The sequence below is a fragment of the Choloepus didactylus genome, chromosome 10, assembly GCF_015220235.1.
Source record: "Choloepus didactylus isolate mChoDid1 chromosome 10, mChoDid1.pri, whole genome shotgun sequence".
Taxonomy (NCBI): Eukaryota; Metazoa; Chordata; class Mammalia; order Pilosa; family Megalonychidae; genus Choloepus; species Choloepus didactylus.
The window spans coordinates 63,904,461-63,932,041 of NC_051316.1; the positions used below are offsets into that span (position 1 = coordinate 63,904,461).

The 27,581-nt window shown below is 34.3% G+C and overlaps 2 protein-coding genes across 7 annotated transcripts in view; one reads left to right on the forward strand and one right to left on the reverse strand.

The window, feature by feature from the left end:
* Positions 1-15,450, forward strand: part of SNAPC3 (small nuclear RNA activating complex polypeptide 3) — a 51,827-nt gene extending 36,377 nt beyond the window's left edge. The window contains exons 8-12 of one of the 2 annotated variants that reach the window (XM_037798579.1): positions 8,025-8,132; positions 9,883-10,480; positions 11,174-11,363; positions 11,486-11,550; positions 14,640-15,450. In XM_037798579.1, the coding sequence (XP_037654507.1) occupies positions 8,025-8,132; positions 9,883-10,030 (256 nt within the window). In that variant the 3' untranslated portion in view covers positions 10,031-10,480; positions 11,174-11,363; positions 11,486-11,550; positions 14,640-15,450. The remainder of the gene's footprint in view (positions 1-8,024; positions 8,133-9,882; positions 10,481-11,173; positions 11,364-11,485; positions 11,551-14,639) is intronic. The other variant, XM_037798577.1, reaches the window with a different exon arrangement.
* Positions 10,707-27,581, reverse strand: part of PSIP1 (PC4 and SFRS1 interacting protein 1) — a 41,984-nt gene continuing 25,109 nt past the window's right edge. Inside the window, exons 9-16 of one of the 5 annotated variants that reach the window (XM_037798573.1) lie at positions 21,684-21,909; positions 20,691-20,809; positions 18,003-18,058; positions 17,332-17,402; positions 17,025-17,126; positions 16,706-16,919; positions 15,462-15,573; positions 10,707-14,710 (exon numbers count right to left, since the gene is read on the reverse strand). In XM_037798573.1, coding sequence (XP_037654501.1) covers positions 14,650-14,710; positions 15,462-15,573; positions 16,706-16,919; positions 17,025-17,126; positions 17,332-17,402; positions 18,003-18,058; positions 20,691-20,809; positions 21,684-21,909 — 961 coding nt within the window. In that variant the 3' untranslated portion in view covers positions 10,707-14,649. Of the gene's footprint in view, positions 14,711-15,461; positions 15,574-16,705; positions 16,920-17,024; positions 17,127-17,331; positions 17,403-18,002; positions 18,059-18,708; positions 19,391-20,690; positions 20,810-21,680; positions 21,910-27,581 lie in introns of those variants that run through there. The other 4 variants (XM_037798572.1, XM_037798574.1, XM_037798575.1 and 1 more) reach the window with 4 other exon arrangements.

Consider the following 27,581-nt stretch of genomic DNA (forward strand, 5'->3'; position numbering starts at 1 on the left):
CAGATATGAGACTTTATTTCTGAGCTCTCATTTCAATTCCATTGACCTATATGTCTTTCCTTGTGCCATTATCATGCTGTTTTGATTACTGTTGCTTTGTAATAAGTTTCAAAATTGGAAAATGTGAGTCCTACAACTTTGTTGTTTTTCAGAATATTTTGACTAGTTGGGGCCCCTTTCCCTTCTATATAAATTTGATGATTGGGTTTTCCATTTCTACAAAGAACGCTGTTGGAATTTAGATTGGGATTGTGTTGAATCTGTAAATTGCTTTGGGTAGAATTGATATCTTAAAATATTTATTTAGTCTTCCAATCTATGAACATGGAATGTCCTTCAATTTATTTACATTTTTTATTTCTTTTAGCAATTTTTTGTAGTTTTCTTGTACAAGTCCTTTACATCCTTGGTTAATTTTATTCCTAAATATTTGATTGTTTTAGTTGTTGCAAATTGAATTTTTTTTTCTTGATTTCCTCTTCAGATTGTTCAGTAATAGTGTATAGAAGCACTACTGATTTTTAGGTGTTTATCTTGTATTCTACTTTGCTAAATGTGGTGGATTTTTCAGGACTTTATATAGAATGATGTCATCTGCAAAAAAAAAAAAAGGAAAATTATACTACATCCTTTCCAATTTGGATGACTTTCATTTCTTTTTCTTGCCTTATTGCTCTGGCTCCAACTTTTAGAACAATGTTGAATAACAGAGGTGACAGTGGGTATCCTTATCCTGTTTCTGATCTTAGCTTTTTTAGTCTTCCACCATTGAGTATGAAGTTAGCTGTGGGTTTTTTGTGTGTGCCCTGTGGTCATTTGAAACTATGTGTACCCCAGAAAGACATGTTCCTAACTTTAATTCATTCCCGTGGGTGTGGGCCATTGTAAGTAGGATCTTTTGATGAGGCTACTTCAGTTAAAGTGTGATCCACCTCATTCAGTATGGGTCTTACTCCTCTTACTGGAGTCCTTTATAAACAGAATGAATACAGAAAGAGAAGGAAAAAGCCATGTAAGCAAAAAGAAAAAGCCATGTAAGCAAAAAACTGAAAGCAACAAAACCTGGAAGAGAAGGGAGAGACTAGTAGATGCTGCTGTGTACCTTGCCATGTGGTAGAGCAGCCAAGGATTACCAGCAGCCCATCTGGGAAGAAAACTTTGATGGTGCCTTGATTTTTTATATTCACACAGCCTCAAACTGAGCTAATAAATTCTCATTGTTTAAAGCCAACCCATTTCATGGTAATCTGCTTTCAGCAGCCTAGGAAATTAAAAACATGCCCTTTGTCATGTTGATGAAGTTTCCTTCTAGTTGTAGTTTTCTAAGTATTTTTATCAATAAGGGGGTGCTGGATTTTGTCCACTGCCTTTTCTGCATCAATTGAGATGATAGGTGGTTTTTTTCTTTCATTCTATTAATGTGGTACATTACCTTAATTGATATTCTTGTGTTGAACTACTCTTGCATACTTGAAATAAATCCCACTTGATCATGGGGTATAGTTCTTCTAATGTGCTCTTAGACTCGGTTTGTTAATATTTTGTTGAGGATTTTTGTGTCTGTATTCCTAAGGGATATTGGTATCTAATTTCCTTGTGGTATGTTTATCTGGCTTTCATATTAGGGTGATGTTGGCCTCATTGAATGAGTTAGGTAATGTTCCCTCCTCAGGTCCAATTCTTGAATGTTTGATAAAATTCACCTATGAAGCCATCTGGCCCTGGGCTTTTCTTTCTGGAGAGGTTTTTGATGAATGATACAATCTATTTGTTATTGGTCTGTTCAGATCTTCCATTTCCTCTTGAGTCAGTGTAGGTACTTTGTGGTTTCTAGGAATTTGTCCATTTTGTCTAGGTTATCTATTTTGTTGGTATACATTTGTTCCTAGTATCCCCTTATAATCCTTTTTATTTCTGTGGGGTTTGTAAGCAATGCCCCCACTATCATTTATGATTTTATATAATTTGACTCTCTTTTTTTTCTTTGGCATTCTAGCTAAAGGTTTGTCAATTTTACTGTTATTTTCTGAGAACCAACTTTTGATTTTGTCAATTTTCTCTACTGTTTGATTCTCTTATTTTCATTTAACTCCACTCTAATCCTTATTTTCTTTTTTCTGCTGCTTTTGGTTTAGTTTGCTCTTTTTTACCTGAGACTCCAGTTGTCAAGTTTAGGTGTCTGATTTGAGATCTTTCTTTTTCTTTTCCTTTTCTTTTTCCTTCCTTTCTTTTTTTTTTTTAACGTAAGCATTCAGTGTTAGAAATTTCCCTCTGATCACTGCTTTTGTTGCATTCTGTAGTTTCGGTAAGTTGTGTTTTTATTTTTGTTCACCTTTATAGATTTCCTACTTTTCCTTATGGTTTCTTCTTTGACCCATTGGTTATATATGAGTATGTTGTTTAATTTCCACATATTTTTGAATTTTCCAGTCTCCCTATGTTATTGATTTCTTCATTACATTATGGTTGGAGAATATATATTTTATGATTTCTATATTTTTATATTTTGAGACTTGTTTTGTGACCTAACATGGCGTATCCTGGGGAAGGACCTATGTGCACTGGTGAGGAATGTATATTCTGCTGTTGGGAAGTGCTCTATAAATGTCTGTTCAGTTAATTGATTATTCAAGCCTTCTATTTCCTGATTGATCTTCTGTTGAGATGTTCTATTCATTATTGAAAGTGGTGTCCTGAAGAATTTTGTGATTAATGTAGAACTATGATTTCTCCCTTCAGATCTGCCAGTATATGCTTCATGTGTTTTGGGGCTCTGCCGTTAGGTGCATATATGTATTTATAATTGGTATGTCTTGTTATATTGACCCCTTTATCGGTATATAGTGAACTTCCTTGTACCTCATAACAGTTTTTTACTTAATGTCTGTTTCATCTAATGTTAGTATAACTACTCAAGCTCTTTTTGTTTACTATTTGCATGGTATTTTTTTTCCCATTCTCAGGTTCATCCTGCTATGTCTTTGAATTTCAGGTGAATCCCTTATAAACACAAATAATTGTGCCATGCTTTTTTCTCCATTCTTCTAGTCTCTGCTTTTGAGTGCAGAGTTTACTCCATTTACATTTAAAATAGATACAGATACTGAAGGACTTCTTTCTGCAATTTTGGTATTTGGTCTTTGTAAGTCTTACATGTTTTTGTCCCTCAAATCATCCATTAATGCTTACTTTCATATTTATTTGGCTTTTTTAGTGTATCATTTTGAGTTCTTCTCATTTCCTTCTATATGTTTTTCATATATTTTCTTTTTGGTTAACACGGAGCTTAAATTTAACATCCCAAATCTGTATCAGTCACAATTGATTTGATACCAACTTAACTTAAATAATGTACACAAACACTATTCCCTTTTCTCTTTATTATTCCCCCACCTTTTTGTTGTACTTGTTACAAATTATATCTTTATACACTGTATGTCCAAAACCATAGATTTATTATTACTTTTTATGTGTTTGCATTTTAGAACCTATAAACAGTAAAAAGTCAAGTTACATATCAAAAAATACAATTCAGTAGTACTGGCATTTATGATTACCCATATGGATACCTTTACTGGAGCTCCTTATTTCTTTATGCTTCTTTGATCCACTGTTTAATGTCTGCCTTTCAGCCTTTTTGCTTTGCTTGATGGGCAGGTCTGTTGGTGACGAACTCACTCAGCTTTTATCTGGGAGTTTCTTAATCTGTCCATCCTTTTTGAAAGACATTGTCACCAATATAAAATCCTCGATTGGCAATGTTTTATTTCAGTACTTTAAATATTTCATCCCACTGCCTTCTTGCTTCCATAATTTCTGATTAGAGCTTAATCTTATTGAGGCTTACTTGTACATAACATGCTTTCCTCTTGCAGCTCTCAGAACTGTCTCCTTTTATTGACATTCAACAGTTTGACTGCTAGGTGTCTGGAGTGGTTTTCTTGGAGTTTATACTGCGTTGGGTTCACTGAGCTTCTGAAATGTGAATATTCGTATTTTTTGTTTTTACATTTAGGAAGTTTTGTGCCATTATTTCTCTATTCCTTCTACCTCTTTCTTTCTTCTCCTTCTGGGACTCCCATAATGCATATATTGGTATGCTTAATAATGTACCATGGGTCTCTTAGGTAGTTCACTTTTTTCATCTTTTTTCTTTCTGCTCTTCCCCTTGAATCATTTCAATTTTGTTGTCTTCTAATTCATTGATTCTTTTCTTCTGCCACCTCCAGTCTGCTCTTGAGACTATAAGAACGTTTTCATTTTATTTACTGTGATCTTCAACAGCAGTATTTGGTTTCTTTTTGAAAATTTCATCTATTGAAATTCTTGTATTGTTCATGCATTATTTTGCTGATATCCTTTAATTTCTTTTTTTCCCTTTATCTCTTTTAGTGTATATTGAAAATCATTATTTGTAAGTCTTTGTCAAGTATGTCCAAATTGAGTCTTCTTCGTTGATGTTCTATGAATTTTTCCTTGTTTCCTTGGATGGGTCATCATTTCCTGTTTCGTTGTCTTGTAATATTTTGTTGCATACTGTACATTTTAATACTTTAATGTGATGTCTCTGGAATTTCATTTTTGAGCTGTCTATTCTTAAGTTTGTATCCAACTAGTGATGTGACAGAGATTTCCTTGAGTGCCAGGAACTAACAAAAACAAACCAATTAAAAACAAAAACATAAAAACACCTTTCACAATCTTTGCCAATGGCTGTGTGCTGGCTGTTCTTATTCAGAGCTTATCCCTCCTATCAAGAAGAGCAGCCCAAGGAGAAAGTGAAGTGCAGGGTCCTCTCTTTCTTTTCTGAGCCTGGGTCTTGTCCTGGGCTTGTGCTCACTTCTAGTGTTAGGGATTCCTGTTGACTAGGAATGTGAATGGCCCCTTTACTCCCTATGAAATAGTACTCTCCCCGCCCTCCTCCAGGGAGCTCTATTGTATCTCTTAAAGCTGGTAATCTTTTGCCCCAGGCTGCTTTTACTTGTTTCTTACACTGGTTTAGCAGCTGGCAAGCTGCTTCTGCCTGCCAGGGAGATTCTGGATGAGCCAGAGACAAGTTTCCTGGCTCAGTCCCTGAGGGTGCATATATGATGGATTGACACCAACAGTCACCCCATTTGGTACATATGGGTGATTTTGCATAGGGCCAGGGACCCACAGTGGGAGTTCAGGCTCACTTTACACCACACCGGGGATGTCTACTATTTTTCAAGCTGCATTTTCTTGATTTGGCACTCAACAGTTGCTGTAATCCTTTTAACTGTTTCAGGACTTTTGAAGATGGCTCTATTAGATTTTAGTTTTCAAAGATTATTGGATAATCCCTGGAGTGTCTTCTGCCACCATTTTGGTTGACTGGAAATCCATTAAGTGCTTTTTGATGTGGTGCAGTAAGAATTTAAATATGCCAATGTAATATTTTTGCCAAACAGTTGAACCTGAGTTGAATCAAGCTTCTAATAACTAGTTTATAGTGGATATGGAAAAACATAGGAACACATAAACTACATTATAGTTATATGTCTAGATCTGCCATGCTAGACAATTGATCTGGTTTCTTTAATACGTTGCAAGGTTTGAAAAAAAAAAAAAGGAGGGGGAGCATAGATTGTTTTAAGAGACATACCTGTCAGATTCTCTGTATAGAGCTGATTCAGGCAACCGGAAGAAGCATTTGTGAGATAACAGGAAAAACTGAACACTGATTGGATATTAGGTAATACTGAAGAATTATTTTTAATGTTTAAATGCGTGATAATAAATTATATTTTTTAGGTCCTTGACTTTTTGCAGTGCACAATGAAGTATTTATGAATGAAATAATATCTGGGATTTGCTTCAAAATAATCCATTGTCTAGAGGTGGGGAGCAGGGAGTAGGTAAAGGGATAGTTTATAAGTATTGAAGATGTGTGATGGGTTTGTGGGAATTCATTATAATATTCTAATTTGTGTATTTTGAAAATTCCATAATAAAAATAATAAACTTGTTGACTGCCAAGAAATTAGGTCTCCCTGAAACTGTGGCTGCTTGGCACAATGAAAAAACATTGCAGAACATTGCAGATAAAAAGATCCTAAAAGCTTTCAGAGAAAAATCAGGCCTAGTAACTATAAGAGAAAAAAAAAAACAAGATCCACAATCAGAATAGTATTAGATTTATTAATACAAAACCAGAAACTAAAAGACAATAGCATAGTGTCTTCCAAATTCTGAAGAAAAAAGATTTTTAACTGAGTTTTCTGTATTCAGACTATCAATCAACACATATAGACATTGGTGATGAATGCATAACTATGTGATCATACAGGGAACCACTGATTTTTCACTTAGGAAGGAACACATCTCCAAAAATTTGCCTCTAATACACTCATTCTCAGAAAGCTGCCAGAGGAAGTACTTCAAACAGAAAGTAAACCAAGACAGAAAAAGAACTGAGATGCCACAAAGAATAGACAATAGACATAAAGAGAGATGCAAAAATAATAGCTGTATAGCAGACCTAGAGAAAAACCTGGTCCAGAGACCAGGTAATTGGAGTACTCAGGAAGGATGTCTCTGAGGGAGAACAGAACTGCTAGACTTCACACATTTGTGTTTTACTGATACTGAGAGGATTTTACCTTCTGTCAAAACTAGGAAACTGAACCAGTGAGAGGTATATTGAAAACTAAGCAAAAGCAAACATGAATTAGTAGCTAGAAAAGTGTTACAAAGTAAAATTTAATGAAACTGTAATCAGTTCTGCATCTCAGGAAGATTAAGTATTAATTGGACATGATTTAAACATCATTTAGTGAAAATTGTAGTTCTCTGGAGGGATGGTAAGCAGGTAAAGTCTAAAATAGTTAAAAGTAGAAAACAATGTGGGACTTTCCTAAGGAATTGTTTAAAAGTAGCGTAGACGTTACATGGATGAATCTTGATGATACCATGTAGAATGAAATAAACGAGACACAGAAGGACAAATATGGTATGATCTCATTACTAGAATATTATTATAATGACTATGCAGACTCAGAAAGACAGAAAAAGTACAGGTTACCAGGGGTGGGGAGAAAGGACAATGGGGGAAGTTAATGCAAAATGAGTACAGCGTTTCTGTTTGAGGTGATGGGAAAGCTCTGGTAATGGTTAGTAGAGATGGTAGTGCAACATTGTGAATGTAAGTAATCCCACTGAATGGTGTGCTTGGGAGTGGCTGAGATGGGAAAGTTTACATTGTGTATGCTTCCACAATTTAAAAAAAAGAGCAAGCAATAAAAGAAACAATGACAGATTCAAGACATGATCCCGTACTGGAACTAATAGAGAAAAGGCCCAAAAGGACATACTTGGGATGTATGAAAAAACTGGAATATACACTGTAAGCTTTATATCAATGTTAAACTGCTTGAATTTGATAACTATACGTAAGGTGGTCACATAAGTATTTTTGTTCTCAAGTATGAAGTGTTTAAGGAGCATGATATATATACATCCTACTCTCAACTGTAATTTACCATTTTCCTCTTATACGCAGATTTGTTTAGTGTCATTTCTCACTACCACTTGTCAAAAGTTTGGTAATCATTTTCTTATGGTGAAGTTAACATTTTGCTATTCTTTTCTTATTTAAAATTGGCAGGGACCTTCAGAATAATCTTGTGCAGTACCTTCATTTTTCAGATGAATCTGATGTTCAGCATAGTTAAAGAATTTACCCAAAATCATGCAGCTGATTAGGGGGATCGAGTAGAGATTGACTTCCACTTACAATTTCTTAAAACTTAAAAATTTCATAATTCTGACACCTAAATCATAAAGTCCTACCATACCATATGGTATCACACCATACCGGGAACCACATTTGGACTTTAATAAAGGGTACAGCAAGCAAAAAGCCATATTAAAAATAATCTGTTAATCTAGGAATATTGAAAAATAGATTGTGTTCCTAATGTTGAGATAGATATTTTTAATTCTTTACAGATCACAAAAAACTTGTACTTTAATATTTTCATTTATTTTTTCATGTACGAAAGGCTTGTGCATTGTGATGACTGCTTGGACAGGACACTTTATCCCCTTCTTATCAAGAAGCACTGGCTATGGACCAGGAAATGTTTTGTGTGTAAAATGTACACAGCCAGGTAAGTGATATCCTTTTTTTTCTTTAATGCAATTTTATTGAGATGTTTTCACATACCAGATAATCATCCAAAGTGTACAATCAGCGTATTATCATATAGTTGTGCTTTCAAAGTGATAACCTTTTACTTGATAAGTACTGGTTTTCAATAGTCATACTTTTGACTTTTTTGGTATTTTGGTTCTTTTCTAATTTGCATCTGAGGATTTGTACTTCAAGGTGTACATAATGAGTTTTATCTAGTTAGTTAAGTGTTGCAGAATCAGTGGGTTACATCCAGCATTTTTTAAACAGTAAGGAAATGTATTATGTATAAAAGAAGTGCATGGATAGGTTAGTGTTTTAGTTTGCCTGAGCTCCTGTCACAAATCCCACAAACTGTTTTGGCTTAAATAACAGAAATTTATTGGCTTACAGTTTTGAGACTAGAATCCAAAATCAAGATACCATTAAGGCTTTCTTTCTCCCTGAAATCTTCTGTTCTAATGCTGGCTGCCAGCAGTCCTTGGGGTTTCTTGTCCTATCACATGGCAATATCCTCTCCTTTCTAGCTTCTTTGACTTCCAGGATCTCTTTATAAGGCCTCCAGTATTCTGTACTAATACCCACCCTCATTCACTTGGGCCACATCTTAACTAAAAATAACATCTTCAAGAGGGTGTATTTACAACAAATTCACACCCACAGGAATGCAGATTAAGATAAGAACATGTTTTTTTGGGGTAATCTAACCTAGTAGTCAGACTTCAGGATTGACTGATAAAGGGGCTCAGTGATATCATCAGAGAGCCATGTTCTTTTCTGCTTCCTCTCCAGTTTACATAATTTCATACCACAGCTTCTTCCCCTCAATGAAAAAAAAAAATCACAGCACTTCATACAGAATAAGGTCAAATACGGCTTCATAATTTTTGTGTGATTCTGCATGTTTAGATTACAAAGTATTTCTTACTGTGAATCAGACTCAAAGTTTGAAAACCACTCAGAGGAACAGGGAAGAAATTAATATCTTCAGTTTGTTTTGATGTCCCTACCATAAAATGCTTTTCTCAGTAATCAACAGAAAAACTTGGGAAATCCAATCAAAATTAAAACCAGGAAATGTTAACAGTAAGCAAACATTCCATGAGATGCTGAATTCAGATAGACTGAAAAATAGCATTTTCATCTTACTGTGGCCAGTAACATCTCAAGCCCAAAACATTTCAGATGAATAAAATGTTGCCCCTACTGCCATTTGCATATACTCTAGATGATAACATTTTATCCTGACTCCTAGTTTAAACAGCTAGAGTTTTCAAATTAGCCAGTAACTAGTTTACCAGTTAAAAAGATAAATTAAGCAAACATATCACATCCTTAGCATCTCATTTTTATGGTTTTTTAAAATGATCAGAAGAAAATAACTACGTTCATATTAACAGTTACTTGGAGGATAGGTGTGTAATGACAGTTGTATGATGCTTTCAAGTACAGATTTATATATTTCTGTATTTATCTTTTAAGGGCAACTCTTCCAAAAAAACAGCATTCTGCGGTTACTTAGTGTTAGGTGCCCTTTTGCCTTGTAGACTTTTGGTAATGATATATCTACACATGTGTGCAAAATAATATAAGGGATTATAATGTATTATAGTATGATGAGGCAATAGTGGCCAAGTTTAGCCTACTACTAAAGTTGTAACTTAGAGCTTGTTAACAGCATGAAAAACCTGAGAGTAATGATGAACATCGTTTTTTAAAACCTACAGATGGGTGACGAATAATGACAGTTTTGCACCAGAGGATCCATGTTTCTTTTGTGATGTTTGCTTCCGAATGCTCCACTATGATTCAGAAGGCAACAAACTGGGGGAATTCCTTGCTTATCCTTATGTTGATCCTGGAACCTTTAATTAAGGATAACAACAAGAACAAAAATGAACCCTTGTGAAATAACTTATTGAATGATTATTTCTAAGAAATGCCACTGAAGAACATCCACTTAGAACAATTAGCTAAAGCTACCAAAAAAAAGTCCAAATCATGAATTTTCTTGATTGTATTTAAATGTTATAAATTATTTAATATTTATTACAAAACCTTTTATTCATAATTCCTTTTGACCATTTTTTTAAGTGGGTTATCTTTTTATTATTGAGTTGTAGGAGTCCTTTATACATACTGAATACAAGTCAGATACATGTATTGTGATTCTTTTCTCCCATCTGTGGCTTAACTGTTCTAACTGTCCAGAGTGGTTTTTGCTAAAGATAGAATTCATTCATTAATGACCCATCAAGTGGTGGAAGTGCATTGAAATTCTTGGAAGAATGTGAGAGCTACAACTTGTACCATGAGGCTTCCAAGGTAAAGAACCTTGAAGTATCTGGAATAAAAACTAGGGAAAAGTTAGAGTAAATTATCTAATAGCTAACATAACATTAAGAATAGCTATTGTGTAATTTAATTTTATAGTAGTGGTTCTTTTGAAATTTTAGGTTTTTGTTTGTTTTTTTTTTTACAGAAACTAATTACACTAGGCATTTTAATGAGACTGTTACTACACAAATGAATAGTCATGCCGTCAAAGAAGTAACCATTAAATTGAAACTTTATTCTTCACCAGAATGTTTTGTGATCAGAAATGCCAAATGTTTGTCAATTTAATATTTTTATGACAATAAAATGAAGTTAGTTAGCAGATTTTAGGTAATACAATTACTGGGTAAGGAGAAAGCAAGACCCTGTGCATTGCTAGCTCTAGCTCACTTATTATTCTTGGGCAGTTACACACAATTTCCCAAAAATGGAAATACAATAGTTTTTCTGGCCCAACTCTTTACTATGACATTCCTAAATTATGCTCTTCTCATCCTAAGCCAAAGAGAAATTTCAAAATAATTTCTGACGTCTATTCATCAGAGAAAATTGTAGCTATCTATACTGAAATACTTTCTGGGAACATTTTCCATTTTGGGGTGGAAATTTTTTCTTATGGAATGCTAATAAAATAGTTCATTTTAAATGTGTCATATTTAAGCTTCACTTTCTTTCTTCTAGGTTATATTTAAATTCAGCTGAACTCCACATTTCTCTGGATGGCTAAAAACAGAATTTTGCCATATAAATAAAAAACTGATGAAGGCTATATACTTGTTTAAAAGATTGGCAGTGAAATATGCTTTATGGATTTAAATGCCACATTTCCAATTAAGTCAGTTGGTGTGGAGATGCCAAGCACCTGTTTCTGGTATGTCTAGGGGTGTTTTCATTCACTGATTCAATCAGTATACAAGGGGAAGTATATAAAGACAACTAAGAGGTCCCCCATGGCTGGCTAACGTATCTAAAATTTTGCTTTCCTATATGCAGTGGTGCTAACATTGAGCATACTGACAAATCTGCTGGAAAACCATAGATTAAAAGTAAGTCTGCAGGTAAAAATGTCATTTTACTGCTTCCTTTTAATACTATATTCCTTATAGGTCTTGTATTAATAGCAATGGTCTGTGTACAAAAGTACTGTGTGCAAAAGTCATTTCCTACTGTCAAAACAGGAAATTTCAGAAAGTGTGCTCTTCTAATACATTATTCCATGTGTAGTGCAAATCAATTGGTTCATTTTAGTGGACAAATAAGAAAAATGTCACGTAAAATGTTCCTTTTCTGCTACTAAACTGTTTCATCATTTATTGAGAATATTTTGCTGCTGGTTCTTCATTTTAACTTTTTCACCAAAGTTACAAAGGCTCAGACAGTTATATTACATACAGTAATTTTATCTAAGAAAAGCAAATATGAAAATAGGAATTAGCAAACAAGATGCTCTGTAGTTAGAGATTATCAACAGGTACAAAATCACTATAGAAAAGCAAGAGCTATTTCCTTAAACATCTGTTTCAGCCTTCTAATTTAAGGAAAATTAGACATTGTGATTTGATTGGTAGAAAGGTTAGTCATTTCTAAGGTTGAGGAATTACACGGCATAAATACAAACACATTTCTGCCTATATACGTTTCTTCATTTCTTGAAGGTTTAATAATATGGGTTTGCTATTTCCAATAGATTGTCCTTTTCTCTGGCCAGTTAGATAAGATACACTGTTAATGGAGCCCTCTCAGAGCCCTGTAAGAGCCTTTGCTTTTGTACAGAATTACAATTAAATGGCAGATCTAATTCTTGAGCTGACATCTTTCACCAGGTAAGTGTATGTGGAGTACACCCAAGTTTAGTATACTAGACCACTGTATCAGGAAAAACTTGGGTAAAATATAAAACCACAAAATTTAATAGTTATTATAAGGCTTTAAGTTTCAAGGTCAAGCTGTTTGCTACATACAGAGCAGCAATCAGCTTTTCCAATTCAAATGATCAATCTTAAATTTCTCCGAGTAGCTGAGAAAATTAACAGTTGATTCTGCTAGGTCATAAATAACTTACTCTTAAAAATGTTATCCAATAACAAAGTAGGTTTTGTTTTTGATATCTGAAGGGAATGGGTAGCTACCTTTAAATAAGAAGGCATCTCTTAGTGACTTGACTTGTTCAGCTGTGGAGCCTTGATCAAATACACAATTTAAATTGAGCCAATGCTCCTCAAAGTTCTTGATAATTATTCCTTACCTTAGATGACTTCTTAAGAGTACTAGAATGGTAGTTATCTGTGAATCACTCTTTGAGAAATAATCTGAGGGTTAAGATGAAAGAGAAGGTAACTGCTTTAAAACAACACATATCGTTTGGCTAGAGCAGGGTCAACTCATGCAAATAGACATAAATCATGATCAGAATGCTGCTAGATCTGTAAAACCAAATATTCTGTGGCTTCTTGTTAAAATTGCACTGTTGGCACGGAAGAAAAGGGAGGTGAACAAAATGATAAACATTTCCTTTACTTTTATCATTTTGAGCTTTTTTAGTTTTCCAGTCTCCCCCAAACAACACAATCTCTGACCAGTTAACTTAAGAAAGCATTTCCTTGGCAGCAAATCTAGAATTCTGTCACTTCCTCTTGTAAACAGCAAAGAAGTAATTAACTAGTAGAGTTTGATAGAAAAATTCTTTAATGAAAACAGGTTTACAGGTCTTGACACTATGGCTTAACTAGAATAAATCTGTCCAAATCCAAACAGATAATGACTGGTTTATACAATATTAAAGCAGAGTCCCCTCAAAACAGTGGGTCCTAGTGCCATTGTAAAGCTCCTCAAAATCAGAAATCCAATTATTGTAATTCAAAATTAGTTGAAAACAGTTATCTATGAGGGGCAATACATGTGACATACATACATTTTTTTTTTTATTGGCAACTTAAAAACCACTGGCATCAAGTATAACTCTACCTCGTATTAAGTCATTTTCACACATTGATTTACTTTCAAAATGTTGGAAGTCTCTTTTCGCTACTGAAAAACACTAACTGACCTAACACTCAAAACGTCTTAGAACTCTTAATTTTCTTAACATCGGTTCATAGTCCTTAGTGACGTATTTTGTCTGCTGCCTCAAAGCAACTTACGTTTCTATTCTTTGCAATCCTGTCACATATATGGTATAGAAATAAATGAAAATTCCCTTCTAATGTAGCCATGTTTTCAAAACAGTCTAGTTTCTTTATAGTTTTTACTTACATTTACTGCGTAAACATGGATTGATTTTTTTTTTAACGTAGAAGTCTGAGACATTTCTCAAAAATAAATTTTAATCTTTTAGTTCTCAATATTTAGTTACTAGTGCTTATAAAGAATATTTGATGGTTGATTTCATGAGGGGTAATAACCCTAAAGCCAGATTCATTCCAAATTATAACCCATTCTGCTCTCTGCAGGACAGTCATATCATTTCACTGGATTCCCTGCACAAAACTAAATTACCTTCAAAAATTAACACAAGTTTTGTACCTCACAGGATTGCCAGTTCAACTTTAGTTGGATAGCTATTTGTCATACAAAAAGTCATACAGACCACACATTGTTACAAAGAAGCAGGATAATTGCACAATGTAGGCTATGAGATTAAAATTAACTTTTGATAAAAAGGAGTGAGTACTTGTATAGAAGTAACATTTTATCTACCATAAAAATGCTCAACTTCTACAAAACCCACAAACAGTGAAAAGATAGGTAAATCCAAGATTTGTAAAAACTGCACAAAAAACACGGTATTTGGGAAAAGAGGAAAGATTTATATAAGTAGCAGTTTTTAAAATGTAACCTTTTTCTACTATCAATTACACATTAACATACACAAATTGAAAATATGCTACAACCATAATGTTTGGAAAAGCAGTTTAACATTTTCTAAATGGATTTTTTCCCACATTTACTGTATAATGTAGCTGTTAATACTGCACAAGTACAAATAGCAATAATGGTTAATTACTTTTAAACAAAGATAATGGGATTTTCTCCCTCAAAATGAGTTTTAAACCTCAAAACCTATGCTTACAAAAATTTAAAACTTTCAGCAGTCTCAGTATTTCAAATGAAAACCATTACAAACTTCTCAAATGTTCTTTCTTTCTAGGTATGCCAACCTAATTATCTACTGTAGAATCTTTCAGAGATATTTCAGTCTCTCTCTCTTCACTGGATGGCCTAAAAAAAGATAGAAAGGAGTGACAACTGGGATTAGAGCTTTTTCTCCTCAGGGGTGGAAGGATGGAAAGACATTAAATCTAGACATATATTCTTTTCAAATCACCAAAACCAAAGATTATTATTGTTCCCTTGTTCAAAATTTTGGTTTACCATGTTGTGCCTACTTCCAAATATAATATGCAGATCAAGCAAAATAAGAAACATCGTGGCCCTAGTCCCTTCCTTTCTTAACTCTTCTAGTAAGTTCTCTTTCAAGAATATAAAAACATTACGTGTCAATAAACATATTACAAGCCTTAATAAAAACAGGAAAGGATATGTACACAGATAAAGATTTCCCTAAGCTCCAGAATTATTAAGCAATGCTTGATTTCACAAGACTTTAATCTATAGTTCCATACTGATTTGGTATTAATAAAAAACAGCCTCATATTCTAATTTTTAATGTATTACCCTGTCATATTTCAACAAGGCTTGAAAACAACTGTAAAGGTGTAACAGGAAAAGAAGTCCAGAAAAGTTTTATAAACCAGGCTCTCTCCCACCATGCTATCAACCTTGCTCCATTACCTTGAATGCTGTGGCAAATTAGTTACAAAGTTTTTTTTGTTTGTTTGTTTTTAACATTTTTTGCCTTGCTTCCTGAACATGGGAATTAAATGATCAAAATATATTCCTGTATTCAATTACCCTGGAACACTACTATGATTAAAAACACCCAGGAAGATGTATTAAAACATGTCCTCACTTTTTCTTAGTGCTGGCCTCATGGCTGTCTTTGCTTTCTTCATTGCTGTCTCCATTATGCTGTGGCTGACTACTGTCTTGAGCATCAGATCCTCCATTTAAAGTCTTTGAACCTTCAGAAGGGGTGCAGTGGAAAAAAGGTTATAGCTTACACAACGATACTTTTAAGATGTCCTCTCAAAATTCAAAATAAAAAATACCTGAAATTGCCAATATTTAATATATTTTGAGATTACACTGTAATTTAATCCTCTCATGAATTTTAAGATTAAGTTTTGATGCTTTATTATTATTACTTTTTAATAATTTCATTTAACACTGTTTGTCAACACCGCCAAAATCCTTTGGGTACCTAAGGCACAGTAAGAAACAGGCTTACTACATATATCTATGGGTAGAGTATTAATCTGATTATTCCATTTGTTGCTTTTAACGAGAAGCCTGCAGGGTGGTACAACTCGTCACAGGATGTTATCATTTACTCTAGTTCTTAGAGAAAATAAAGTGAATCACAGTAAGATTGTTTATTTTTGATTATTGGTATTTTAGAACAAAGGGTAGTAAAAGTTTTTCCTCATTGGCACCAGCTTGTGCCATGTTACTGAGTAAAAGATGGGGGTTTTCCTGTAAGTCTTACTTCATCATCACATCTTTTAAGGACATTTACAGCATTCCCTAATAAATCAGAGAATAGAAAAATCCAACTACTTTGGAATGTATATTTCTGAATTAAGCAGCTACTGTTAAAATAAATAATATGAAATGGAATGGGAGGATGGCTAATGATGGCTAATGATGGCACTGTAAGATACATTCTGAACAATTTTATGGATAAAATGGTACGTCTGAGATTTGTTTCAAAATAATCTTCAGGGGGTGGCATAGAGGAAATGGATGGGGTATAAAACAACCATCATGAACTGATAATTGCTAAAGCTGGGTAAGATGGAGATGGTAAGTTCATTCCTTTCCAATTTTGTGTAGGTTAGAAATTTTCCCTCGTTTTTTAAGAAAATAGTAGTGACTACTAGCAGTACTACTAGTATTTAACAACTACTACTAATTTAAACTTAATTAAAAAAAAAGCAGAAGCTCAAGTTGAGCTCTTGACTATGTTACATGTTATTACTGAGTGCTTAAAGACCTTATTTAACATAAGCTATTAACAAAAGTATTTATCAAAACCATTTAAAAGAAACTCCAGGGAAGAGGCAAAAATTAGATGTCAAATTTATTACCACATACCTGTTTGTTCCTTTTCTAGCTTTTTGTTTGGCCCTTTCTTCCCTTGATCTTTGGTTTTATTTGCTTCCTCATGCTGTCTTTGTTCAGCAAGAGATTTATTCAGCACTTGTGTGATCACAGAATCTCCTTCACCAACCAAAAACATGTTCTTAAACTTGTTGTACAACATAGTAGATTTTTCCATGATAACCTGACTAACTTTAAATCGCCGTATCTGAGAAAACAAATATACATAAGTTTTCCTAACTGTTTAAAATTAATTTATTAATGAAGAATGAGTTAAAGACAAAATTTAAAAATCTACGTTGAGATCACTTACTTTTTTCAGTGTTGTAATCATCTCTGTGTGTTTCTGAGCCTGTTGCATTGTGACCTGAAGTGAAGCAAGTTCATCCAAGGCCTCAATACATCTGTTCACATCCTTAGTGACAAAACAAATTTCATTAATAGTTAATCACAACACATATAATATATTCCCGAAATAAGATTACTTTCAAAATCTTAACTAAGATAGTACAAAGTAACCAGTAACTCTTCCTTTTATCTTTAATGTACACATACATATAAAATCATGAGAAAATATGAAGCTATATATCTTTGGGAGGTATTAAATACTAAACACTTACAAGATTATCAATTTTAAGTGAATTTTTGATTTCAGCATGTATCCTTTGAAGCCGAGAATCCATTGATGTTTCTATAAATTAAAATATGTGGAAGACAGTAAATAGTTTTCCAAAACCAGTACTTCTGTAATCTAAGCAAAGTATAGTGGAAAGAATTGGTCGATTTTTTTTTTAATTGCTCTTAATAATCTTTACTAAGAAGTTCACATATACAGTAGCCTAGATTCAGTAAGAAGTCAAGCCTTAGAGTTATCTGCCTTATTAAGTATTTGGTTAAGGAAAGGAATGTGCATCATATAAGCACAAAAGCAGTTCCTTCTAAAATAAGCTATCTGTATCAAATAATAAGCTCCACTGCTCCATTCCTTAAATACCTTCTTTACCTTACACATTTAACAAAAATTAGATATTGCTTTGAAACCAGGGAAAAGCTACCAGCTTTTGACATCACAAAAAATTGGCTTCATAAAATGAGCATTAAAATAGCAAGTTAACCTGATCATGCGTGAAATAAAATGTGGTTTATATACGTATCTGTTAATTTAAAATAGTGTATTTATAGGATATGAACATAAAATGAGGCTGATTCTAAAACCACATGAAAAATCAGTCTATTAAACTTACTTTCTCTCTTTATAATTTTATACATCTTAGAAAATAAAATAACTAACCTCGCTTCTTCTCCACTTTCTTAACTTCTGGCTTCTTTCCTTCATCTTTATTCTGCCTATCAAATGTCAATACAAATATTTCAAAACTCTGGAATTTAGTGACTGACCAAATGCCCATGATCCCTTATATAAAAGTATAGAATTTTTTCTTAATAAATAAAAGTCTAGACCACAAGTAATTGACTATAATTCTTAAAAACTGCAATGCCACAGTATTAGTATGCAAAACTCAAAGTAAATAACATGTTAAAAATGGCAATCTAATTTTTCAGTGACATCACAAATACTATTTCTAAAGCCGTCATAGTGAAATTTTCCTTCCAACATTAAATAATAGTATGTTGTTAAAAAGAATTTCATGGTCATCAGTGGACTAAGGCCATAGGCTTAGTATCCAAATAGACCAATCACAGTGTTCCCCATATCACCAAAGGGTAGATAACTTGAGGGGGTTGAAATTAGTAGACTTTATAAAGTAGACTTTATAAAGTAGACTTTTATGGTAGCTGTAAAATAAAAATATCAAATGATATGAATAACATTTACATACTATTTCACAAATGTAAAGGTACCTTTTTTCTATAAATCACACACAAAAAATAACCTCTTAGAAATGAATTCTTAGTTTCTAGTACCTTGGCTTGGAGTTCAGGCCTTACTGTGAACCAATTGAAATAGACAATAACAAAAAATTTCTAAAAATCCGTTGTTTTTTTTAAAAACCTTTATTTTAAAATTTTGGTTACAAGTTTCATTTTTTTCCTTAACAAGTCTACTGTTTACTCTTCTCAGGATTGAAAAAAAAAACAACAAGATTCTAAAGAATTAAACAACAAAGGAATGTCAAGGGAAGGGCACAACTGCCCCATTCTCAGAGGTATAATAGCTATTCCAGTTTAATACCTAGCTTCAAAACAAAATGAATTTATATTTTCTAAATGAAATGATAACGTACATCCACCATCTTCATCTGAGTTTGTTAGAACTTGCAAAGACATAAAGCTTCACTTAAGCTTGGTAAAAAAACTTTAACAGGAATGATGATGGCCGACCTTTATGTAGTGTACCTTACAGGAATTTTTAACAATCAAAACACAGTAATAATGCCATTAATATTGAAGTCCTCAATTTAGAATCTGGAACATTCTTCCATCAAGGGGGGTAAGGGGAAAATTCAGTCCAATGAGTCTGTCTCAAGATCTTCATCTCTTGTTTGCTCCACTTGTATTCTCTTTTCAGTAACTGGATTAATGCTTTGAGCCCAAAATGAGATATATTTTTTATTACTGTAGATTACATGTTGTTTGGCTGGGAATACAATACAATAAACTTTATTTTGCATAATGCATTTCATACAAGCTGCATCTGAAATGCTTTACAGAGCAAAACTGTCCAAGTACAAAGTTTTGTAATAACAGGAGAAGGAAAGAAAACACAAATATTAGAATTTGAGAACGTTACATTGGGAGGACATTCAAAAAGAAAACTGAAATACATAAAAGATAACTTTGAGATACTGAAAAGGGTTGGGCTAGATTTATTAAGTAACAACTATTTGTATATCTTTTAATTTGGGGGCACAATGAAGTTAAAATCAACAGTCCGACAACTTTTCAGTAAAAGGACAGAAAAGGAAGAGGTAACAAAAAAATAAGTATTTGCAGAAGTGGTCAAAGTCAAACAGATTAAAGGGAATAACATTCTGACTTTTTAATTACTCCCTCAAGCAGCTAGATGGCTTATATAGCCTTCAAACAACTAAAAAAGCAGATAATCAAATGCTATACTTGTGAAGAAAAGCTTGCAACTTAAGAATGTTATTATATAAAGAAAAAAGTACAAAATTATTTAAAAAGTTTAAAGAATTTCACTGCCCATCATTAACTATGGGGCTTAGAGCATGTTTTTAAAACCACATCTTTACTATAGCAAACAAAAACGTTTGGTTAGAACAATGTAATATGCTCACAAAGAAAAACTTTTCAGAGAAAAGGACTCAGAAGTAATAGTCTAAAGAGAAATATGAAAACAAACGTAATAAAGACATGAATTACATTAATTCATTAATTACCACTAACTTTTCCTTCCTCTAAAATAAAATTATATATTATATATAAAATTAAAGTGGAAATAAATTCCCTATGGTAATTACATTCTGTCTCCACATACTAAAACTTTAAATAGTTTTGAACTTGATTTATATTGCACATATTTAATATAAACCCTGTCAGCCTTTAGATTTACTTTTACTGGCTTCCTGGGTTCCCAACTATGCTTCTGTTATTTTTGCTGGTCTTTGGGGGAGGTCTGCTGGTGATATAATAAAGGTATTGCCTGCATTCTTTCTCCATCACTACATTATCACTACTATTAATATACACTATACAAGTAAATAATAGAGGATGAATAAATTTTCTGCAAAGTGACTTAGCAGCTAAATCCTATTTGTACTTTCAGTTTAAGAAATAATTTACAGGGTGATTACCTAAGCAAGTATCATCCTCCCACTCAGAAAATAATGAAGCCTGAAATATAGTTATCATCATATACTGAAGATTAACATATGGAAAAAGTGACTTCTTCAAAAGGCTTCATAATTCATAAGGTCTGGGAAATGAGATTCTATTGTTTGAAACCTTCATGCTAGCTTTAAAAAGAAATCAAAACATAGAATAAAAAAATACTTACTGCTCAGTTTCCATTTGTTCCTCTTGTTTGCGTTTTCTATCTGCTGCTTCTTTCTCATGTTGGCTTTTCATCATATTCCTTCTATGAGCAGCCTGAAAGTTTCTTCCACCTTTTCTCTTCTGTTTTATTTGAGAATTAGAATGGAACTAATTAAACTTAATGAGTCAGTATTAATTAGCATTTATACAGTTAAAATCTTGGGAGGAAAAAAAGCAACTAGAATTTTTATAAGGGACAAATACTTAATTACTGCCTTGAATTACACGTCTTGGCTATTTAACCTTCCATTGACGTTTTGGGTTTAATAATCTATTTTCTGCCCTGCTGTAGGAATAGTATTTTCTGGTTAAAACAATATTTCAGGCTATATGCCTTGACACTATGGTTTTGACCTAAATACTCATTTATTGACAAAAGCACACTGACTTAACCTACGCAATTTAAAATTTTTGCTTCTCAAGTATTAAATCAGATAAAAATAGTTAAACCAAACAGGGATTCTTGTAGATCTCAGAGGTCATACATGAAAAACTTGTTTCCTACAGAAAAGGTAAAAGTATCATTGATAAAATGTACAGCAAATAGGCCTTAAGAGTGACAGGAATTTCTCTGAGGAAAAGAACAAAAATATGTATATAACTGCATCTCTTTTACACCTGTCTTCACTACTGAAACTCTACTTCACTTAATCTCTACCACCCTACCTTTCCTATAGAGATGAGGTTATTGAAGTGTACTACATAATACTAATTGCCATTATCATAATTCTGAAAAGGTTAAGATGTAAATTTCAAACGTACAGAGTTAAGTTTCAAATACCCATTTAAGAGAGCTAATTAAAGTTTATTCAGAAAATTAAAGAAATCCAGTTCAACTTCCTATATTTATAGATTTTCACAAAGATACTGCAAATTAACTAGGTAAAAGATTAAGAACTTCATAAGAAACTTAAAAACAGAATCAAATATTTTATTTACTACATATACTTTCTACCTTTTCACCTTCTTGATCATCTTCTTCTTCTGAATCAGAGGTTGTTGTAACCCCTGCTTTAGCTAAATTTTTCCTTTTTGATTCAACTTCTTTCTTCCCCTCTTTTTTGTCGGGCTCTTTTCTTGGCTTATCTTCTTCCTTCTGGCCTTCTTCATCCTTTTTAAGCTGTTTTTTAGGTTGTTTCTCCTCTTGCCCCTTTTTCTTACTTTTGTCTTCTTCGGTTACCCTATTTTAGAAAGTGCAACAGAGGAAAACTGAGCTTTTCTGTTTCATTAATACTTATTCAACCAAACTCAACAATTTAATCTTTATTTAAAGACAAATTTAAAACATCAAGTAAAATAAAATTTTGTCTTTACCATCCAATCAATAAATTCTGTACAACGTTCTCTTCCTATAAATTAGAAGATACAAAAATTATACTGGCATTAGGGTAACAGAGAAGTTTTGAAATGTGATGTACTTGCTCAAAAAAGATTTTGAGTACTATCATAGGTGCAAGGCATTGTCCTTGACTGGGTATACAGCACCATATAATACTGGTAAGATCCCTGGGTCTTACAGAATTTAAAATAAATTATGTTTAAAAAAGTAGTCATACAGAAAAAAACAGAATTGCAGAATTGAAATATGTCATACAACTCAGAAATATTCTTTGCAGGTTAAAGGGTATTTACTAATAGAATTGTAAAATACATGTCCAATTAAGCATAGTATCAAATAGTTCATGACTGGATGTCACAGATATCACTAAAACAAAGTGCCTAAATTGCTCAACAACCCTAACATTATTTTTGGATAAATCCAATGATCTCCTTCCTACCAGACAACTGCTTCCTTAAACACTTTAAAGAGAATAGTAAATTGAAAGGGAAAAAATTATCCACTTTTAGTCTCTTTTCCCTTAGAGAAAATTATCTCATGATTGTATATGCTTTATCATTTTCAAACATTACATGGGCTTTATCATTAACTTTTAATTGATAAAAGCAAAAGCATACAAGCAAAATGATTTAATTTTCTTCAGTATTTCCACTATTATAACTATACTGATGATAATCAATAAATGGAGATGAGATTACAGAGTCCGTAAGAACATTTTCATGGCTCTTAATATCGATCAATTACTTTTTCCAAATGTTACCTCCCAATGAAAAGAAATACTATTAAAAGCACAAAAACTTAGCAAATCTGTTTCTAGCAGTGTCCCCTAACAATATGTTTACACATGTACAAAATGATGGATGACACTGTATTTAAGAGCATGTAATCAATTCATGGAATTGATTTTTAAAATTACGATGTATCCATAGTGGTATACCATGCAACTGTTTAAGAAAAGGTTAGGGCAAACTGTGGGCATTGATTAAAAAAAAATCTATTCACAAGGTCATAAGGAAAGGAATTATTCTTTCAAGGTTATTTCAAGTTTCAAACCAGAGAATTCCCGTGAATATATTATCACTGCTTGTTACAAATGAGTCTTTTTTCAATGGTCTTTAGCTACCTTCCGTGATAAGGTACCTTATCTTGCCATCATGATAATTTCCCTTTTAACAGGTCAGGAGAACATTAGGGAAATTGTATTTGTAAATTTTTCTAGTCTTTTAGTGTATGTTAAGCAATATCTAATGCAAATATAACCTCAAATGTCTCAATCACTTATAACAGTTCTCATTTAACATTAGGATTGAGTTGGCTACTGCTCTTCTGGGCTACAATATTTCAGGTCCCACACCAAAAAACAGCCACTAACAGATACATTAAACAAGAGTTTAGCTCTGTACCCCACTGAGTTTCTGCCCAGATACACAGGGCCACTGACAGTAGCCATAGCCAAATCATACTCTATATACGTGAATAAGAAATAAATGTAAGCTACTGCTACTTTCAGATTATCTGTTGTCTCAACAAAGGCTCACTAATAGAGAAATCGCTGAGGGACTGGGAAACTGGAAACTGATATGTTATATACAATGGGTAAAATGGTCACCTGTAACAACTTGAAAGAAAAAAAAATGTGTTCAATGTACATGTGACGTTGAAGTTTCAAAACACAGTGCTGGCAGTCTTAGTGGTGACTGAGATAAAATTTGATAGTTTGTTTTCACGTTAAGAATGAAAGGGGGAGAGAGAACCTAAAAGGTCCATGAATTTCAGTGTGGAAAGTCACCATCAGCATGTAAAAGACCTCTGGGATCAAAGATCAAATCAAGAGTATAGCTGACAGCCTTTCCTTAAGTATTCAAATTGGGTGCCTTTTCTTCCATATGGACAAACGGTTCTGAGAAAAAGTGACCAAGGGGTGGGTGTTCTCTATAAACTCAAAGTGTCTATATTTAAGTATAAAGAGATAGGCATAATTTAATTTACCTGGGCTTCCCCAGCCCCTCCACCCGTGGCTTTGTTTTTGCACATAGAAATGTTTTAAAAATCACATGCTTTGCAAATGTTACTGGAATTCTCCGACCCTGCAAAGCATTCACTACTGAATGTCTAAGAGAAAAACTCTAGTTCTCAGACACCTCTGTAAACAGACGGGCTTGAGGCTTTTCTGAGAGCCAAGGCGCTACCTAGCTCTAACCCCAGGCGCTACACATCACCCCACTCATTCTGCACCAGATCAGACCTCTGCAAACCCAGATATGAAAGGCATCACATTTATTTGGGCTTCAAAGTAAACAGTTTCTGTGCCTTCAGTTCCTCTCTGAGGACCAACTGAGCCCACCGGAGACTTTCTCCAAGGGCAATGGGGCCTGCATTGAGAGGAACCCAAGGGATTCACACCATTAGCCCACCAAAAAGAAAAAAAAGAGGCATGTTTGGGAAAGTCTCGAGACCATTACATGTGAAGATGACTAAAGTAAACATACACAAACACAAAAAATGGTACTGTTACCAAAAATGCCACCAACCTGAATTAAAGAAAGTAACTGAGATCTAAAAAGGAAACTTGGGTCCCCAACTTTCTACAGACTGAAAGCAGGTTGAGTAAGTTACCCAACTGATAAGGAGGACAGTATTCTCCGATTCCTTCTTCAAATATAATTAAGGATAATACTGAAAAAGTAAAGAAATCCCTGAAGAATCAACCAAAAGCCACGGACAGAAATGCAGTGGTAAGCTACTCCCAGGAGAACTAGGGCCTCATCACTGAACATTTCTTAAATCCTAAACAGGGAGACCTCACAATATTTACCCAGCAGAATATCAGATTTCCTAAGAAATGGCTGCTGTATGCGTCATAATAATCCCCTTTCCGAACTGGACTATTAATTATCATTCCCTATCCCAGGTCCATGTATTGTGTAAATGGAGGGACAGCACAGATAACTTGTTCCTAAATATCCAGATCAAGACATATTCAGGACCGAAGATTCTGGGGCAAGATGGCGGCATAGAGAGGAGTGGAAGCTAAGTAGTCCCCTGGGAACAACTACAAAAAACCAGAAACAAGTAAATAATCCAGAATAACTGCTGGGGGACAAACGAGACCATCCACTCATCATACACCAACCTGAATTGGGAGGAATGCCTGAGAACACAGCATAAAATCTTTAAGTAAAACCTGCGGAACCAAGTCGTGAGACCCCCTCCCCCATAGCCGGAACTGCAAAGCCTCATGGTGCCAAAAAGAAGCTCTCTCCCAGCAAGTGAATATAGCTCAGCTGAGCTCCAACTGGGGTTTTAAGTAGCGAGTGTGAACTGCTCACTACAGGTACGCATCCCCAAAAACAGACAGAGGCTTTGGGTGACGACTGACCTGGGAGAGCTGGAGGGTCGCCTTGGACTGGGTCTGAAGGGGACTGTTTCTTTTTTGGCTCAGTGGAGAAAGCCCCAGTCATTTTCAGTTTCCAGGGCTGTGACTCTGGGAAGGGTGGAGACAGCACAAGCAGAGAGAGAGACCATTGAAATGCTAATGACCTCCACCTGGGGGGTCGGTCTTCTCTAGGAGGAAAGGGGTGGGGCCCTTTCCATTCAGAACCAGACCCCAGAGCCTGGGGGAACACAGACATACCTCCTCACACCAGTCAAGAATTATAGGCTAACAGGCATCACCTGCTGGGCAGAAAAGCACAGTGACCTGAGGCATCAAAGGGTGGAGCAATTTTCTAAGACACACCCTCAGGGAAACCAGATACTGAATATTTCTTCCCTCTGGGACCTGAGCCTGTTCTGGTCTGGGAAAACCTGATTGGGATAACCAAGGAAACCATGCCTAGACAACAGAAAATTACAACCTACACTAAGAAAAACAAAGTTATGGCCCAGTCAAAGGAACAAACGTACACTTCAACTGAGATACAGGAATTTAAACAACTAATGCTAAATCAGTTCAAAAAGTTTAGAGAAGATATTGCAAAAGAGATAGAGGCTGTAAAGGAAGCACTGGACATGTATACGGCAGAAATCAAAAGTTCAAAAAAACAACTAGAAGAATCTATGGAAATGAAAGGCACAACACAAGAGATGAAAGACACAATAGAAACATACAGCAGCAGATCTCAAGAGGCAGAAGAAAACACCCAGGAACTGGAGAACAAAACACCTGAAAGCCTACACGCAAAGGAGCAGATGGAGAAAAGAATGAAAAAATATGAGCAACGTCTCCGGGAACTCAAGGATGAAACAAAGTACAAGAATGTACATATCATTGGTGTTCCAGAAGGAGAAGAGAAGGGAAAGGGGGCAGAAGCAATAATAGAGGAAATAATTAATGAAAATTTCCCATCTCTTATGAAAGACATAAAATTACAGATCCAAGAAGCGCAGCGTACTCCAAACAGAAGAGAGATGAATAGGCCTACGCCAAGACACTTAATAATCAGATTATCAAATGTCAAAGACAAAGAGAGAATTCTGAAAGCAGCAAGAGAAAAGCGATCCATTACATACAAAGGAAGCTTCATAAGACTATGTGCGGATCTCTCAGCAGAAACCATGGAGGCAAGAAGGAAGTGGTGTGATATATTTAAGATACTGAAAGAGAAGAACCAAGAATCCTGTATCCAGCAAAGCTGTCCTTCAAATATGAGGGAGAGCTCAAAATATTTTCTGACAAACAGACAATGAGAGACTTTGTGAACAAGACACCTGTCCTACAGGAAATACTAAAGGGAGCACTACAGGGTGATAGAAGACAGGAGTGCATGGTTTGGAACACAAATTTGGGGAGATGGTAGCACAACAATGTAAGTACACTGAACAAAGGTAACTATGAATACGGTTGAGAGAGGAAGGTGGGGAGCATGTGAGACACCAGAAGAAAGGAGGAAAGATAAAGACTGGGACTGTGTAACTTGGTGAAATCTAGAGTATTCAATAATTGTGATAAAATGTACAAATATGTTCTTTTACGAGGGAGAACAAGCAAATGTCAACCTTGCAAGGTGTTAAAAATGGGGAGGCATTGGGGGAGGGATGCAATCAGCATAAACTAGAGACTGTAACTAATAGAATCATTGTATTATGCTTCCTTTAATGTAACAAAGGTGATATACCAAGGTGAATGCAGATAAGAGGGGCAGATAGGGGAGGCATGTTAGACACTTGACATTGGTGGTATTGTCTCATTCTTTATTCTACTTTGATTTAAGGTTATTTTTCCTTTTGCTGCCTCCTAGCTGTCATTTTTTTTTTTCCTCTTTCTTTTGCCTCTCTACCTTCTTTGACTCTCCCTCCTGCCTTGTGGAAGAAATGTAGATGCTCTTATATAGATAGTGGTGAAGGTGGTGAACACATAAATGTATGACCATGCAGAAAACCATCGATTATTTACTTGGGATGGAATGTATGGTGAGTGAACAAAACCGTATTAAAAAAAAAATGGGTTGATGACAAAACCTCGAGGGCAATATACTGAGTGAAATAAGCCAGACACATTAGAACAATTATTAC